This window comes from Vespa mandarinia, chromosome 1 (genome assembly GCF_050613455.1).
Source record: "Vespa mandarinia isolate Hongniang chromosome 1, ASM5061345v1, whole genome shotgun sequence".
Lineage (NCBI taxonomy): Eukaryota > Metazoa > Arthropoda > Insecta > Hymenoptera > Vespidae > Vespa > Vespa mandarinia.
Window position 1 is genome coordinate 1803379 of NC_140810.1, and position 18185 is coordinate 1821563.

At 35.1% G+C, this 18185-nt stretch overlaps 1 protein-coding gene across 2 annotated transcripts in view; it reads right to left on the bottom strand.

The window, feature by feature from the left end:
* The window catches only part of LOC118446102 (protein vein-like), a 238565-nt gene that overhangs the window by 87399 nt on the left and 132981 nt on the right, over positions 1-18185 (bottom strand). For both annotated transcript variants that reach the window (XR_014982663.1, XM_035876376.2), the window contains exon 2: positions 11675-11837. Coding sequence is in view for 1 of the 2 variants with exons in the window: in XM_035876376.2 (XP_035732269.2) it covers positions 11675-11837 (163 nt within the window). In the remaining variant the exon portion in view is untranslated. The remainder of the gene's footprint in view (positions 1-11674; positions 11838-18185) is intronic.

The following is an 18185-nucleotide window of genomic DNA, read 5'->3' on the forward strand; positions in this document are numbered from 1 at the left end:
TTATTTTTCTTTTTTTTTTTTTTTATTTTGTTTTCGTACCTACCGTATCAAAATATGAGAAAATACGTTCATTGTGAAATAAATATCAGAGATAGTAGATACTGAAGGTATATGCAAATCTCAACGTTTTCTCTATTCCTTTTATTACCGGCGATTCGCGAAGCTCCGAGTATCCGCAGTGCGTAGAGGAAAATCCCGCTTGTGCCTCGCGTAAAGTTGCCCGAAGCTATTCTATGCCATTGAGAGAGAGAGAGAGAGACAGAGAGAGAGAGAGAGAGAGAGAGAGGGAGGGAATTGTTGGAGACGGAGGAAGAGGGAAGAGATGGCGGAGTTAGAGTATGTATGTACGAGCTTTACGATCATACAGCCACCCGGAAATGACGCTTCCAAAGGATCAAGCGCGTAGCAAAGCTCGAGCGGAAATATAAGCGGAAAAGCGTGTTAGTTCTTTTATTTTTCATTTCCTCGAAAAGATAAAAACACACGTCGAAGATCCCTTTTCTTTGTTCTTACTTCGTTAAAACAAAACTAAACAAAAAAAAAAAAAAATTAAAAGAAAAGAAAAAAAAGAATAAGAAGAAATTCTTATTTATACGAATGATCGTTGAGATGTTCGCGATTAACGTTCGATTCGATATCGATTCATCGGTTATCCATATTTCGTACGAATACGCGATATAAATAATCGAACGAAAAAAAAATTCACGACCAGACGATAGATAGGATAACAGATTCGATTGAGTTGAATTTAATAGACAATCGTCGGAAAAGAATGATTTTGAAAATTCATTTAAACGATTTCCCACTTGTCCGAAATTCGTTCTATTCGTATTTTCATTACAACACAGTGTACATACAGATGTATATAACATTGTATTCATAGAATTTCTCATTTAATTCGCGTCGACGTTCTATGAATGTTTTATTTGTTTGGTATAATCCTTTTTCTGTTCGTTCGAGGATTAATAATAAACGAGGAAGAATCTATTCTATATATCGATGGTCGTCCGGACCAATTAAAATCTTTCGTACGATAAAATTTCTCTCGCTAGAGGATGGCTCGATATATGCAATATATAATAACTTGTTGCATGGTTTTCAACCTTAAATCGATGTATCGTTGTGAAAATAGATTACGTTCGTGACCGAAGTTATGGGATGACATTTTTTGCTTGTCCCAACGGCATCGCTGTGAGGTTTACCGATGTGCCGATAACAATATGTCTTACTCTGCGTCAAGGTGAGAAAGAGATGAGGAGGGAGGGTATAGGTAGGATAGAGAAAGACAGAGAGAGAGAGAGAGAGAGAGAGAGAGAGAGAGAGAAAGAGAGAGAAGAGAAGAGAAGAGAAGGGGAAGAAAAGATCGAAGTCCCAAGAGATTAGAGCTTCTTTCGCATCGTTTCAGCTTGCAGCCCAAGGCTCGTCTCTAGTCTCTACCTCACCTCGGGCATTTCGCCGTGAATTTTTCAGGCTTTTCGTGAGAACCATTACGCCAACCGCACGTCACGTCATCCGTTATCCGTCATTTAAAGAATTTTTTCTTCCTCTTTTCTCTCTCTCTCTCTCTCTCTCTCTCTCTTTCTCATCTTTGGAAGCACGTCGTTCAAACTTCTTCGCACGCTTCTATAAACGAATCGAGTCGCGCGAATACTATTACACTATTTCTCGTCGTTTCCTTGCGACGACGTTAACGTTATTTTAAACGTACGTAAGCTATAGCAATTCCTGTGGAAAATATTATAAGCGACAGGTACGAGAATTAATGATCCCAGAAAAACACTTATTATTTATAATCTGTATATATATATACATTGAATGTATATATTGAATTAGCTGTATAGCTAATTTTTATATGTATATGTTACAAGATTATAACGAAGTAGATTAATTTATTTGCAAATATATTTATACGTTCTATAAGATTATCGTTGAATTAAATTCTCATGTTATCGATAATATGATAATAACGTCATTATTCTCTTACGTTTCGATGATTTATAAGGTAAAATATAAAGGGGAATGTTTCAAATGATTCATGAATCGTAATGCAAAAGGGTGAAACGAGTCGACGAAGGTAATCAACCCTTCGCTTTAAGGTCAAGTTTACGCTTTTTTATTTATCTCTCTTTCTCTTTCTCCCTTCTATCTTTATCTCACCATCTCTCACTACCTTAAACCTTCTTCCTTCCGCTTTTCGTCAGCATTTCCATTTTCTTTTTCGATAGATCCTGGACCGATTTGCTTCGATACCCTGTGTTTGTTCGCAAATATTGATGCCAGGAACTTTAGCACTGTGAGACAGCAACGGGCATTTGTTTTGGCAGCGACAGCTGTCGAGGAGACGCGATTGGAATATAAGAGAGAGAGAGAGAGAGAGAAAGAGTAGAGGGGCCGCACGCGCCTTTGACTGGCCAAGTGTAGTGAAAGCGAATCGTTTATTCGTATCGCGAATTCGATGTAACATTGATATGTATCGAATCCTATTTTGCTTGCTGAAACATTATTTAAATTCTTTTTTCTTTGTTTCTTCTTCTTCTTCTTCTTCTACATTTTTTTCTTTTTTTTTTCTTTTCTTTTCTTTTCTTTTCTTCTTTTTCCCATTGAAGATAACGTTCTTCACGTAATTTCGTTGACCATTCGTGCCGTTGAGTAGATTAAAAAAAGAAATGGATTAAAAATTCAATTTTCGCCGCACCAAATGCTAATTAATTTTTTTTTTCTTTCCGTGGTACTATAGGTACAGATATCGATCGTTAAAAGTGGAATTTATATGATTCGATTTTGATATCTCACGTTGACACAGGATTCGTTCGTTCTTTCGTTTACAATTTTATCGAAAAATATTACAATGTTTTTTTTTTTTTTTCTTGATTTCTTTTTTTTTCTCAATTCGTGAAAGCTACTTTTATCTTTATGCTCATTGATACGTTGAAAAATGTCAACGCGTAAAAATGTTATTTTACTTTGAATATAACGGGACCCTATTTCTAGATATGTCGTGTAATTAGAACCGACGTATTTTTTTTTCTCCTTTCTTCGGTTGTTTTATCTTTTTTTCTTTTTTTTTTTTTCCTTTTTTTTTTTCTTTTGTTCTTTTTTTCCTTTTTTTCCTTTTCACCACACAAAACGAGCGAAGCTTCCATGAAAGCATTGTAATACGATATACGCTGTAACAACGTAGAGTACAAATTCCAGTGGCATTAATAGCAGCCGTTAACAAACCTATTAATTAACCGACATTGGATCGTTCCGCATTTTATTTTACGAATGCGCTATACGATACCCATTTTATGCTTATTCGCTTTTAATAATATATTAAAAAAAAAAAAAAAAAAAAAAAAAAAGAAAAAAAAAAAAGAAAAAGAAAAATAGATAGGAAGAAGAAAGAAAGAAAGAAAAAAAGAAACAAGAAGAAAGAGAAAAATAAAAAAAGGAAAGGAAGATAATGCGAATAATTTGTCGAAAGGTTTACATATTTCATTTGATTCTTGAATTTAAGAAAAACGTAAGGAAAGATTTTTAAAATAACCATTATGTTTTTCCACGATTATTCTATGGCCCAGCGCACGCCAATACAATTTGCATTTCGATTAACAATATCCATCGACGCTTCGTCCCTCACCCGGCTAGTGCTAATTAATTTTCCCCTCATCGATTATTCTTTTGTTTTCTCCCCTCGTATCATGGATATTACGTGTGTACACCTGCGACCAAGCAGATAATCGTTGACACTATTATTGTCGCAAATTTGCAGATATTTAATGAAGAGAAGAAATGTGTATATATATATATATATATATATATATATATACATACGTATATATATATATATATATATATATATATATATATACATACATATATTTATACATACATGCATATAATATCGATCGTTGGATGATAGTTCAATGTTTTATCTTATAAAATATCTATGTGCATATGGGCGAATAAAAAAAATCCTGAAAAATATTTCATCCTTATCAAATTAATATATTTATAAATATCAAAATGGATATATTTAAATAACGTATCTTTTAAATGACGGCAAATACTTCATTTTGTATTTCTTTTTTTTTCTTTTTTCCTTTATATATATATATATATATATATATATATATATATATATATGTATACATATATGCATATGTATGTATGTATTTATGTATGTATGTATGTATATTTAGATAAAGTAATTAATATATAAAAGATACATATATTGAGAATAAATTGAATACGTGATTTTATACACAAATATACAGTTGCACATCGCTTGCTTCCGTTCCGTGTTCCTCTCGCTCGTCCTTTCATTTCATTTCATTTCATTTCATTTCATTTCATTTCACTTTATTTTCTTTTATTTTATTTTCTTTTATTTTATTTTATTTTATTTTATTTTATTTTATTTCATTTCGTTTTGTTTCATTTTATTTTCTCCTTTCTCCGTTTTTCTTCCTCTCGATGTCATTCACCATCGCTTCTAGTATAATTAAAATTTCCTCGTGAGGGAAAAAAAAATCGCGTTTTTCCAATTAGTATCAACGGTACGTCGAAACGAAAGGGGGATGAAGTGAGGAGAGAGTTTGCTCGCTTCGTTCGACACGAAGAAAATTTTAGAGCAGTAAAGTGCCCAGCTTCCTGATTGTCTGGGAGCAACGGGCTCGGTTCCTGCTCGTTAACCTATTAACATTTTATTACTACCAATCTTTTCGTGCAATGAGTATGGCTTGCAATGGACGGCGGAAAGTACGTACGCTTTCGATGTAACTAACAGGGAAACCAAGGAAAGAATTAAACTCCGCAGTCTCGTGTTACTCTATTCTCTTTTTGAATTTGTAGACAGAGGAAGAGAGAGAGAGAGAGAGAGAGAGAGAGAGAGAGAGAGAGAAAGAGAGAGAGTTTGTAGCGAATTCGTCGATAAAAAGGAGAAAATAAAAAAGAAAACAAAAGAATAAAAAAAAAAAAAACAAAAAAGACATTCACTCCTCGCACCTGAATTACTTCAAATGAATATAAGTTATTCCGAGTTTACGTCTAAAATAAGAGAGGAAATCGTTTATTCTATTTCAAACAATGATGCGTGCCGTGAAAGGATTCTACCATAAAATTTTGATAGACCGTGTATTATCACACAAAAGTACGGTCGTCTGAAGGCCAACGGCCGAGGAAAAAAGCAGCAAATACATTTTGCAAGCTCTCGCAATCACGTAATGGTTTTCTAGCGTGCGCGTCAGCGAATTACTGCCTCCTATCTATGTGCCTGACGGAAATTCGATAGCAATACACTCGTCGATAACGAGGAAACGAAAGGTCGATGTTTAAAAAATCGACTTTGACGGCCATCATAAAGTCAAAAATTTTCTTTTCCTTTTGTCTCTTTCATTTTTTTCCTTTCTCTCTCTCTTCTCTCTCTCTCTCTCTCTCTCCCTCTTTCCCTCTCCCTCTTTGTCTCTTGGAGTTTTCCTTCGAAATCTTTAGCAGCATTATTTTCCCCTGAGAGAATTTTATTTATTATTAAAAATGAATGTTAAAAAAAATAGCTATGCTCCTCTCGACGTAATCCACTCAAGTGAACAATACTGAAATTTATTTTCGTTTTACGTAATATATTATAGGTTAAATTGGATTTATCGTGGCTCATTCGTAATACTTCATCCGTTTCATTAAACAAATCTAACGATCTTATAGTTCTGACTTTCTTAAACTTCCACCGATAACTTCTCTTTCGAACGATTCTTCCTTTAAAAGCAAACGCGTTTCGCTTCGTGCAAGAACGAACTTTATCGACGATCGAAAAGATTAACGAGGCGTACCTACGAACGAATGATTTACCTTTGGATTCTCTCTCTCTCTCTCACTCTCTCTCTTTTATACATAGATAGGTACCCATCTAAGATCTTTTGAATCTTTTTAAATCTGCACGATTTACAAAGGCATTTGTTTTTGCAAATTCTGATGATGAGAAACTATATATATATATATATATATATATATATATATATATATATATATATATAACATTATATTAGCGAGTAATATTTGAACTAACAGTCGCAAGAAAATTTCTTTCCCGTTTGCACCATTACTGAAATGGTACTTTGCGATCTTGATGAAGATAGTCGAGAGTCTTTCGATGGAAACGAGTCCTCGTTTTTGCTGAGAGTCAGTCTCGAACAAACGGAAACTTTCTACTTCGTCCCTTTTTACACCCTTATTCTAGATGAACGAACGGACGAACTGAACGAATGAACGAACGAATCGTCTGTTCGAGGATATCTCCTCGAAGAAGCTTTCAGCCGTTATAATTCGCTTTGAAATTATTACAAAAAAAGAAAAAAAAAAAGAAAAAAAAAAGAAAAAAAAAAGAAAAAAAAAAAAAAGAAAAAAAAAAGGAAAAAAAAAGGTGTCGCAAGGTTTCTTCCTCTCAACGCATCGTTTCCATTCGTATCACTTATTTTCAAGAACTTTCGACGAAGACACTTTTCTTTTTCTTTCCTTTCTTTTTTTTTCTACCACGTCAACTAAGTATCACGCCACGTAACATACGATTGCTTGCGTAATACGAGCTTTGAAATTTTCTGTCTTTCTACATAGAATAATGAGACAACGTTAATATCATAACGGTACTATTTCAAGCGTGTATTTTCCAACGATAAGCGTTTAAATTATTCGTCGTATCGTTATCTTAAAGCTTTTTTTCTCTCGTTAATTCACCCATAAGGTATATAACATAGATATAATGGTTAGGAGAAAAGACTGATAAGGTCTTTCTCTCTCTTTCTCCCTCTCCCTCTCTCTCTCTCTCTCTTTCTCTCTCTCTCTCTCTCTGTGTCTTTCTCTATCTCTATCTAACTCCCTTTCATCTTCTCTCTCATTATCTTATGCGACGACGATGTACTTTTGTTATGGTGAGCTAAAACTGTATCGGTGATACTTAGGGATGACAAATTAGTGAGATAGCTGCCGTTGCCCGGATAATAAACGCTTGGCAATGAAGATGTCGTGCACGACGATATCTCGTCAAGGAAGATGTTTTCAAGATAATCAGAAGATTCTTATCTTGTTCAACTCTGAAACTTGTGTTACCTCGTTACGATAAAATGCATTTTAGAGGTTTATGGTAAATTTTACTTCTTCTTCTCCTTCTTCTTTTTCTTTCTTTACCTTTCTCTATCTATCTATCTATCTATCTATCTATCTATCTATTTATCTATTTTTCTTCCTTCCTTCCTTTCTTCCACTTTTCTTTACCTATCTATTCATTCCATTTTTTCTTCGTTGTAATGGTCAAATAGGGAATTCGGATATTACTTAATACGAACGTTTTCTTTTTCTTTTCTTTTCTTTTCTTTTTTTTTCCTTTTTTTCCTTCTTCTTCTCTTTTCTTATTCCGAGGATATCTACACGCCGATGAGAAATGCTTTTAAACTAATTGCACGATTCGCGTCGTGAGAAAAACTGCAGATTGTGTGTTCAAAGAGAGACGCCAAAAGTTCCGTCGAGGCTTTTACCCTCTTTCCTTCTCCACGAATGCACGCTCTTCCAAATCTATTTGCTTTCCTCTCTTTCTCTCCCTCTCTCTCTCTCTCTCTCTCTCTCTCTCTCTCTTTCCTTTTCTCTCTTTTTCACCATCTCTCTAGTTTTCTCTTTAACGTGGCACCAAGTTTTATTTCTAGTTATACGTACTCCCTCTTCCACGATTTTAAACGAAAATTTCATTACAGGCGACATCAAAGCACTCTACTCGTGATGTTCGAACTTTCCCTCTCTGGCCAATACGAATCGACGACGATACCTTCGAAGTTCAGATATATCGCTTATCACGGACACTCCATTCGAGTAATAAGTTTCGACGGAATGTGGGCGATGGAATTTCCTGTTGTTAACAAAGTATTGGCATTTTGTGTCGAGTTTCCGAGTGGCTTTGCTTTACCCGGTAAAATTCGTAGTTTAACTTCGTTTACGTATATTATCTACTATGATCAAGCGTACTTGTATTGATGAAAATCGAACGTTGAATAATCGTTCTAACGACTCATTCAAAAACTCGTTACTTCTACCTCCCAAATCTTTATCATATATATGGTATATGTGTGTATATATAGAATGTCCTAACGAAAAATGTCCATCAGGATTACTATGGAGTTCGGTGAATTTTTTATTTTTTCTTTTATTTTTATAAACGTCAAACATGTCAATTCTACTTGAGATTTTCATAATAGTTATGATGGACACTTTTCGATAGAACATTTGGAAATACATAGATATATACATATATATTTATGTATATGTATGTATATGAAACAATTGAATGTATCTCATTGATTATACCTTTTATGTTTTATTAGTCACTATTACGTGGTTTTCGTGACTAAAAGAATTTTTGCATTTCGTGATTCTTATTTGCCTCGTCTAGACACGATTAAATCGCTGAACGAGCTTTTTACTTGGACATTTTCGATTATAGGCTCACCAAAGCAATTATTCAGAAATAATACGGGAGAGAGAGAGAGAAAGAGAGAGAGAGAGAGAGAGAGAGAGAGAGAGAGAGAGACAGAGAGAAAGGGAAAAACAAGGATAGTGTATGAAACTCGTCAGATGGAGCGGACACATACGATTTTACGACTCGGTTATATTCCATAACGATTACAATCCCGCATGAGGTTGCTGCCGGTATGCACGACAGTTTCAAGCATTTCGTGGTGCAAACGGTAATTGGAAATTACGACACCGGATATACCTCGATGAGAGATAGATGATAACTATGGGACGTTTGTAAGGTCGATAGCAAAAGGGTTGTTTGTCTCGTAGAAGTATCTATCAAATAATACGTTGTATCGTTTATCTTGATTTCATTGAAATTCTATGAATTGACATGCGACAACATTTGCTATTTGATTTTTCTTTTATTCTTGATTTAATAATTATATTTAATATATTTAATAACTTTTTTTGAATTCATAAATTTAATAAATAATCCTTTAAATTTAATAAATGTAAAGGGATAAAGAAAAATGTTTATATATTGTATACGTTTAAGTAACATCGCGTAAGTTAATTTTCTCGAATGGTCGTGGTTTTTATCTAATGGGGGGAGGGGAAAAAAGAAAAGAAAAAAGAAAAAAGGAAAAAGAAAAAAGAAAAAAAAAATCAAAGAGAACGACGAGTCATTCCTTTAGAATTAACGTTCGAAAGAGGACGTACGATACTTCGTTCTTTTTTCTTTGTTCTCTTTCCTTTTTTCTTTCTTTTTTTTCTTTTTTCTTTTTCTTTTTCTTTTTATCATTAAACATTTGGAAATAAATCCAAATGTGGTTTTGGTGGGATCACGAGAAAGGAGAAAAGGATTCTCGTACATTCCGAAAGCCATCACATTTTTCCACGTCTCCACGTAGCGTTCTATAGCCGTTGAAACTTTTCGCGAGTTCGATAAGTATCTCTTGGAAATGCTATTAAAAGTTGGCTACGAGGACGAGCCGTTCGACCGTGAAATACCATTAAATCGATATACTTTATAAAATCTTTGTGAACACGTGGAACGCGACACGACGACGACGACGACGACGACGACGACGACGATGTCGACGACGAAAATGACTATATACGACAAAAGGTAATAACCAAGCGATCATTTTAGAAATATTTTCATCCGATGAAATATTTCTCAATCGTTTATACGAGTAAAAAAAAAAATCTTTATAATATCATTTTCAGAAGGGACTAGAATCGTAATTAACTTGTTGGAAAAATAATAAATATATATATATACACGTACATATATATATATATATGTATATATCTTTTCGTAGAAGCCGTTGTTTCGTCTCTATTTAAAAGAAAATAAATTCGCTTCTACGATATAATACGAATACTTAACTCAGGAACTAACGTATTACGATCGTGATTAATACTGGATGATTAATTATGCGAGCTCATGCGAGACTAAACTCGTAGAGCTGAGCGTTAGAAAAATCATTCTTAAGCCGGGAGAAGAGTAATTTCTGTTGGATCGGTAGTGTGACCACTGCGATCCACCGAGAGAAAGGACGACGACGAAGAGTAAGTGAGAGAGAGAGAGAGAGAGAGAGAGAGAGAGAGAGAGAGAGAGAGAGAGAGAAAGAAAGAAAGAGAGAGAGAGACGGAGAGTGGGATAGAAAGATAGGAAGAGGGTGTGAAGGGTCGAGAAGAAAGCGAGAAGCAAATTTATCGCGTGCTCACGATCGGTCGTCCAAAGCGCGTATATCAGCCATTAGAAACTTCCCCTTCGCTAATCGCTTAACGCGATAACATGGTCAGAAGAGGACTCATGGGAAGAGAAAATTTTTAATCGCAACGCGTACCTATTATACGATATACTTATAATTGAAGTTATATGATGGATTGCGAACGACCATGCAACTAACTGGCTGATTATAATTGATGAAAAATTTTGTCCAATGAACTTTGTCCAAAATTATGATTGATTACGGACGTACGAAGAGAAGAAAGAGAAGAAGAGAGAGAGAGAGAAGAGAAGAGAGAGAGAAGAGAAGAGAAGAGAGAGAGAGAGAGAGAGAGAGAGAGAGAAAGAGAGAGAGAGAGAAAGAGAGAGAAAGATAATAGGTATAGGACGTTATTGAAAACTATTTACATTAAACAAATTTCTCCTTGATCATCGTGTTGGGATATACACACATATACACACACATATGTATATATAACTCCGTGTATCTATTATTCTTTTTCTCTCTGTAGTCTATATGCCCTTTGTTTTGTTCAGCGAGTCAGTCGTAGACAGCTCTTAACAGAGTGAACATCCTTTGGGATCAACATCTAACGAACGAGCTTTAAACTTCGTTTCTTTCTTCTTTTTAATGTAAGTATTTATATAATTTCTTTATATAAAAAACAAATAACAATTTCTCTACAATATATATTTTACATGTTATCCGTATTTTATCTGTGATAATATAATTAATATATTAGTATTAATTAATAAGAGATGGAAATCTATTGGAACAATGTTTTGGACAAGAATATATACTTTTCTTTTTTTGTGTTTGTTTTTTTCTTTTTCTTTTTTTTTTTTTTTTGCTTGGCTTGCCGGCCTCACACTTTCGATCAATTTGGAAGCGATTCATTCGACGTGTGGCATGCAATCGTAAAGGATCAATCAGTGGTCTCATTAGAAAAATGTAACGTAATTTGTCGAGATATCGTTAGATCGACGTTGAACGTGCTAACGTATTAAAAAATATTGTACGAATGGTAGTCTAAAGTAACATGCAATGCGGCAATCAAACGTGACTATATCCGGTGATAAATAAATATACATTTTTATGCGAAAGTCTAAAGTCTAACGATATTTCATCGTTTTTGTGTTATATCTTTAAAAACGAACGACGTATAACTTTATGAAGCGATATCGGACGATCGTAAACACACGAGGTTTATCGTAAATTCGAAAAACTCGTACGTTGTTGATATCGTTTTATTTATCGTCGAGTACTATTACGTAAATATGAAATAGCTGGTATAGATATTGAAATACAAAAAAAAAAAAAAAGAGAAAAAAAGAAAGAAAAGAAAAAAAGAAGATTTATCGCAAGCTTTTAATTATTATCAATTATTTCTTTTATCGACGGTCAAATTCGCGGTGACTATATTGGATCGAAGAAAATGATACCATGATCCTTACCTTTTGTGTTGGATTTTGAGTCCTCTTCTTGGGTGTAGTGGTATGCCGTCTTTGAGCCAGTGTACTCTTGGGGGCGGCGATCCCCTCGTTCTGCATACTAGCTTTACTCTGTCTCGTAACCTCGCTATTGAGTCCCTGAGTTCGGACAACGTAACTTCTCGCACTGTAAACAGAAGCAAATGGAAAAGTTTTAGAAAAAAGAGTGTTAATGTCAAAAGTATATATATATATATATATATATATATATATATATATATATCCGCCAATGTCTCAGTACATAATTGATTACCGAGAATGAAAATGAAATTTTCATTATATCTGATTAAAAACTTTTGTGGATAAAGAAGATTATTGGCTTCATTTTGAACCGTCAGATTGTCTATCTAATTATAAGAATCTTTCGAGCATCGAGAAAATGAATTTGACGTGGATATTTATCATTTCTATCTTTACCGGCTTAACATTGATTCTACGAAACGGTCGTAACTCATAAATGAATTACGAACTGGTAAATGGTTGAAAATTGAAATTATAGAAATTTATCAATTCTACTTGTCATATTGTCGTTTATAATAAGAATTGATTGAATTAGAGAAAAAGAAAAATAAAGAAAATAGATCACGATGTTTAATTTAATTTCGAGCTAATTCGTTATTTCAAGCTATCTGTAAACCAAAGCTAAAATAATCATATATTATATATTCGACGATCTTTTTATATCTCTTTATTTTCTGTTTTCTTTTTTCCTTTTCTTTTTTTTATATTTGATCGTTATAAATTTGAACGTATTAAATTGCGAAACTTGAATATAAATATCCACGTACTTGCAGAGTAAGTATTCTGTCACTTGAAATAGAAAAGTTAATAAGTATATATCTATATATATATGCGAAACATAAAAAGGATCAGAATATATAACATGAAATCAATTAAAAAAGGATGTTTCCAGGATTGTTATACTAGAAAGTACGTAATTATTCTTCTCAATGCGCAACTCGTTTCCTCTCGTATTTTTTTTTCCTTTTTTTTTTTTTGTTTTTTCTCTCTTTTTACTCCCTTTCTCCTTTTCTTTTTTTTTCATATATAAATCCCTGCAGCTACAGGACTATAAAAAGCGTATGTTGCTAAGAATTCGAGTGTGCGTGCACGCGCATTGCTGCTTTTTTTTTTCTGGACATGCGCGCACGGTTACGACTAGGAGAAGGAAGAATCACGGAAAATAAAGCAAAAGGAGAAAGAGGAAGAGGAAGAGGAAGAGGAAGAGGAAGAGGAAGAGGACGAGGACGAAGAGGAGAAGGAGGAAAAGAAGGAAGAGGAGGAAAAGGGAATGAGGATGGGCGGCGGAGGTTGTAGCAGAGTAAAAGGGGTGGAACGGAAGAAATGGAAGGAAACAACGGCTTTGAACGACCCTCTGTGGATGGTTACAACCTGCACGAAGAAAATGGAATAATATTTCTCTGTTCGAAAAGACTAGAAAGAGAGAGAGAGAGAGAGAGAGAGAGAGAGAGAGAGAGAGAGAGAGAGAGAGAGAGAGAGAGAGAGAGAGAGAAGGCAGATGAAGAAAAAGAAGAAGGAATCAGCTCGTACTGCTACTTCTAAGGAAGAAATTACGAAAGTCGATACCTTTTACGGAAACAAACTTTCTCTTATTCGAAAAGAAAAATATCAGTTCACGGTAAAAATATGAAGACGACGAAGAATATTTTTATGATAATGCCTTTCGTATTTTCTTCTTTTGCAGATTTATTCCGAGTAAGGAAACAATGTTAGACGCTTTGGAAACTGACCAATATCGTTCCGCAAAGTTTAACTGTATATCGCATTGGTATGCGCCATAAACGGCAAAGTGAGCTTTCATTGAGAAAGATTTTTCTTCTGTATAGTATGAGAATGAACAAAAATATGAAATATGAGTTAAGAATATCAAATTGTTGTAAAGTTTTTATATTTTCCAACGTTTTAAACATTTTATATGTTTGACTTGTTGTTAAACGTTAAAAGGTAATTACGAAATACATTAGTAATCGTCAAAAATTAAATTAAATATATTTTGGATAAATTATAATTTTTATATATATATATATATATCAAACAATTAAATATATTTATAATTTAGATATAACCCATACGATCTTTTTATTCATCGACGTTATTAATTATATAATATAATAATATGAAAGGAAGGAGGAAAGGAGGGTAGTACGTTTGTAGTCTCATATATAACGATTAAGCTTGACGCTTCTTGCTTGTATTTGAGCTTTGATAGGATGACGATGGTAGTACAGTGGCGCGATTATTACAACGCAGTGAAGTTTATCAAACCGCAACGCAGCTTCCAGATTATCTGTGACGTAGCGCAGCGTTCTGGAAACGCCTACGGCACTTAATACATTTCTACTACGAGTTTGCAGTATACTCTCGGTTTCTATCCCCCATCCTTTCTCCCTCTCACCGATATATATCTGTTACAGATTTGCTTCACCGTTCGGCACGAACGACGTATTACTCTCTCTCTCTCTCTCTCTCTCTCTCTCTTTCTCTCTCTCTCTCTCTCTTTCTCTCTCTCTTTCTCTTTCTCTTTCTCTCTCTCCCTCTATCTATCTATCTATCTACCTCTCTATCTATCTATCTCTATCTTTCTTCCTCACCGTTTCTCTTCCGTGTCTATGTCTGTAGTAGTAAACGAGTGCTGGCTAAAGCCTAGAACGCATGATGTTTAGGATGATACAAAGCGGTGCACGCGAATTCCCTATTTGTACACGAAATTCTCGTTACGTTCGGCCGACCAACCGAACCAGAGGAATGGATTTTCCAAGCACGAATCGTTTACCGTTGTCCTTGTTTTTCTTTTTTCCTTTTTTTATTCTTTTTTTAATCTACGCAATCTAACGATACTTTGACGGATATTCGTTCATCGAATAAAGCTGATCCTTTTTTCATGGGTTACTAGCTTCTTGCTGTCTTTCTTTTTCTCTCTCTCTCTCTCTCTATCTCATCTGAATGTATCTTTTAATCAAGGATTTGTAAAACGATTGCTCACCTAAGAGAATAAAATTGTTGTTTATAATAGATTCGATGTAATCGACGACTATCGTACGATGTATCTACACATATATATATATATCGAGGATCGAAGGAGAGAGAATTTTATAGAAATATTCGAGATTCGTAGCAATAGCTTGACGTTATACAACCGCAGTAGATATTACCGATATGTGGTCAGCCGGATGGTAAAGCGCATTGTAACCATTCGTGAATAGGAACACAATGTGGGATAGTTTCCTTCTCTTCTTTTTTTTCTTTTTCTTTTTCTTTCTTTTTCTTTTTTTCTTTTTTTTTTTTTCTTTTTTTTTTAATTTTTTATACATAAGATAACTTATTCTTCATTTCGTTCATATAGATATCACATTTAATCGTTCAGAAAGAATATATGTATGTTAAATCGCATCGCAATTTTGTAAATGTATTTTGTATTTTAAGCGAGGCGCGTATCGTAAATCAAGCCAACCAAGGGTAGCGGACCGTTTATTTTCCGGATAATAGCTCATCTGCGGAACAATTGGTTCCGCGTATTATATGCAATATGCATCGTGACAATCATTTGGGATACAGGAGATGAATAATAAAACAGGGACAACTCGATCGGAAAGTTTTTATTTTCTTTTATTTTTTTCCTTTTCTTCTGTTTTTTTTATTTTTTTTTTTTTTTTTTTTTTTTATAATTTTCTTTTCCTTTTTTCTTTTTCTTTTTTTTTTTTCTTTTTCATTTCCATTCAATCGCTCCTATCGAGTCCGACTATGTTCGAACGATGCAATAAATTATTTTCCAACTCTTTTCTTAATTAAGAGTGATATATTTGATTGTTTCTTTATAAATAAAAATATTGTTTCATTGATTCTTACGTATCGCGGAAAAGAGTCCTTTTATAAAAATAATAAATCGTTATATTATTATTTCGTTAAGAATGTCAAGTGGAAACGTATGCATCGTTCAATATTTTATCCTTACGAATTTAATTGGATAACATTTTTGAGAGACGTATCAAAAGGATCGTCTGAATCCTTTCACGCAACCGAGAATCTCCCTGTGATTGATTTTCGCTTCGATGAACAGCCGTTTCGTTATTAACCTGTTGTGTATAACGCTCTGTGAAAAAGATGATAAGAGAAGGAGAATGAGATACTGGTCGAAAGCAACCTGCTGATATATTCACATTCATGCTCTCGTTATGCCGGGGGCTGTTTAACGATTAGCTGTACGTACCGTTCAAGCAAAGATGAAATTCAGCTGTCTCTCGCAAAAAACATCAGTCACGGAATCGCATGGAAATTCTACGAACGATCATTTTGCAAATTCATTTTGAAAATATTCGAGATTTTTTTTACAAAGGCAAGATTTTAATTCAATTAGAATTTTATTTGCTAATATTATTAAAATAACATTTGTCAAAATGACATATAAGAAATGAAAGATGTTAAGTTAAATTATACCTAATATATTAATAATAATTTTAGGATTTAACAAGATGATGAAGTTTTATCCCTTTTTGATTAACATTTTTATATTGACTTATATTTAATGTATTCACCCGAGAAAGAATAATTTTAATTATTTTCCATGTTTCCCTTTAAATCCTTACCCCTCTCTTCGAATTCCATCCGATCCCGCAAACTCTTGATTTTATAAAGGACCGATGCAACCGTGAACATCGTAAAAAGCGTATACGTCGAATTAATTCGTTACACAAGGAAATAAAATGGCACTTTCATTGAACAACACTATTCTCTTTGGAATTTTCATTGGCATCGTACTATATCGATAGGATCAAAAAGTACGATTTATTTTACGGTATAGGATAAACGAAACATTATCGATCGAAGAGCATTTAAACTCGGGTAAATGTTCAATAGAGTTTGTAGTTAACGAATGAACGAGGGTGTTTTACGAGGGACGGGGGGTTCAAAGAGGCAAAAGATGGCCATCTTAGTCGGCTTATCGAGATTACCCTTCGTTTACATTTTACCCTGGCAAATCGATCGGCCGTACATAAAAGAGTTTTTTCTTTTGTAAGTTCATCGGTCTTCGTGCGTGCATATTGGGCGGGCGGACGGGGAGGGGGAAGAAGGGGAGGGAGAGAAGGAGGTGTGCATGAGAAGGAGAAAACAAGAGAGATAGATAGATAGATAAAGATAGACAGAGAGAGAGAGAGAGAGAGAGAGAGAGAGAGAGAGAGAGAGAGGAGTCGATCGAGACGGTAAGAGGGGAAAAGGAAAGTTAGCGTGAGTAGCAGGGATGTAGAAGGAAAAAGAGAGGGATGAAAAAGAGCGGACTACCGGGCGGCACGTCGCGCGTTGCTGGCACGGTGAAAAATGCAGAACGACGGGCAAACGTAGCGGCGAGGTTGATTAATGAACGCGTCGCCGAAAGAGTAAAATAACAAATAGCGCGTTGCCACTCCTGCCCGGCCCTCCTCTCCCGTTCGCTCGGCCATGACGCCGGTCACGTGGACGTGGCTTTCGAAGCTGCAACAGTAGCCACGGCAGTTACTTGATTCATCGATGGCCACGCTGGTGGTACATCGACGCCGTTGGCATTTCCAACGGTAGGTACCTACCTACCTAACGGGTAGGGAGGAGTTGGAGGGTAGGGGAGATCAGAGCAGAGGGTAGAGACCTACCATCGTGACGTTGCACGCGATGTCGAGTAGGGACGTCAAAGCCGACGTCAAACCGATGTCCAGCTTTTCCTCCTCCTCCCTTCGTCCGTCGCTCTTGACTCTTCTCTTCCTCCCCCTATCCCCTTCTCTCCGGTCGACCAACTATCCACCCACCTATTGCCTTCGCTCCCCTCTCCTCCCATCCCCTCTTCCCTATCCTCTTCCAGTCGCAATGGACTTGGCTATTCGCCGTTCGTCCCATCGTTCAGACAATTTCCACCTTTCTCCTTCCTTCTGGTCTGTATCGTATAGTCAGTAAAAGTCATTGCACGAGAAATAAAAGAGACAGGAAAGATATTATCGATCGTGTCTATGATTATCGAAATAGAAACCTTTCTTCTTGCACGATTTTCGATGTATTATTTCTCTTAAATATTTTTCTCAATACTATCATGATAAGGAATCAATCTACGACGTGATGATTTATCCACGATATCGGTATACGCATGTACATACCGATTCCTTGCTGACAAATTCGATGATCTATTACCAGTAGACGTATTTGTTTAGTTATTTCGAAAACGATTAGTGAAGAGCTTACAGAGCGTGATATGACTCTGTGAATTTGCACCTTTGTGCGATGTGGATAATCATTTCCAGTTCGCAGGAAGCGACTCGACCGTTTCGACCGGCTTCGATTATCCGATCGGTAATCGAGTCTATGTATATACCGATGGACTATCATATTCCGTTCGTTCCTGATTACTGACCAAGTCAACAGATATTTAATCGCATATGCAGATTAATATCGGTCGTACGAGTATTCTCGATACGATGTTAACGACCGGCCGCTT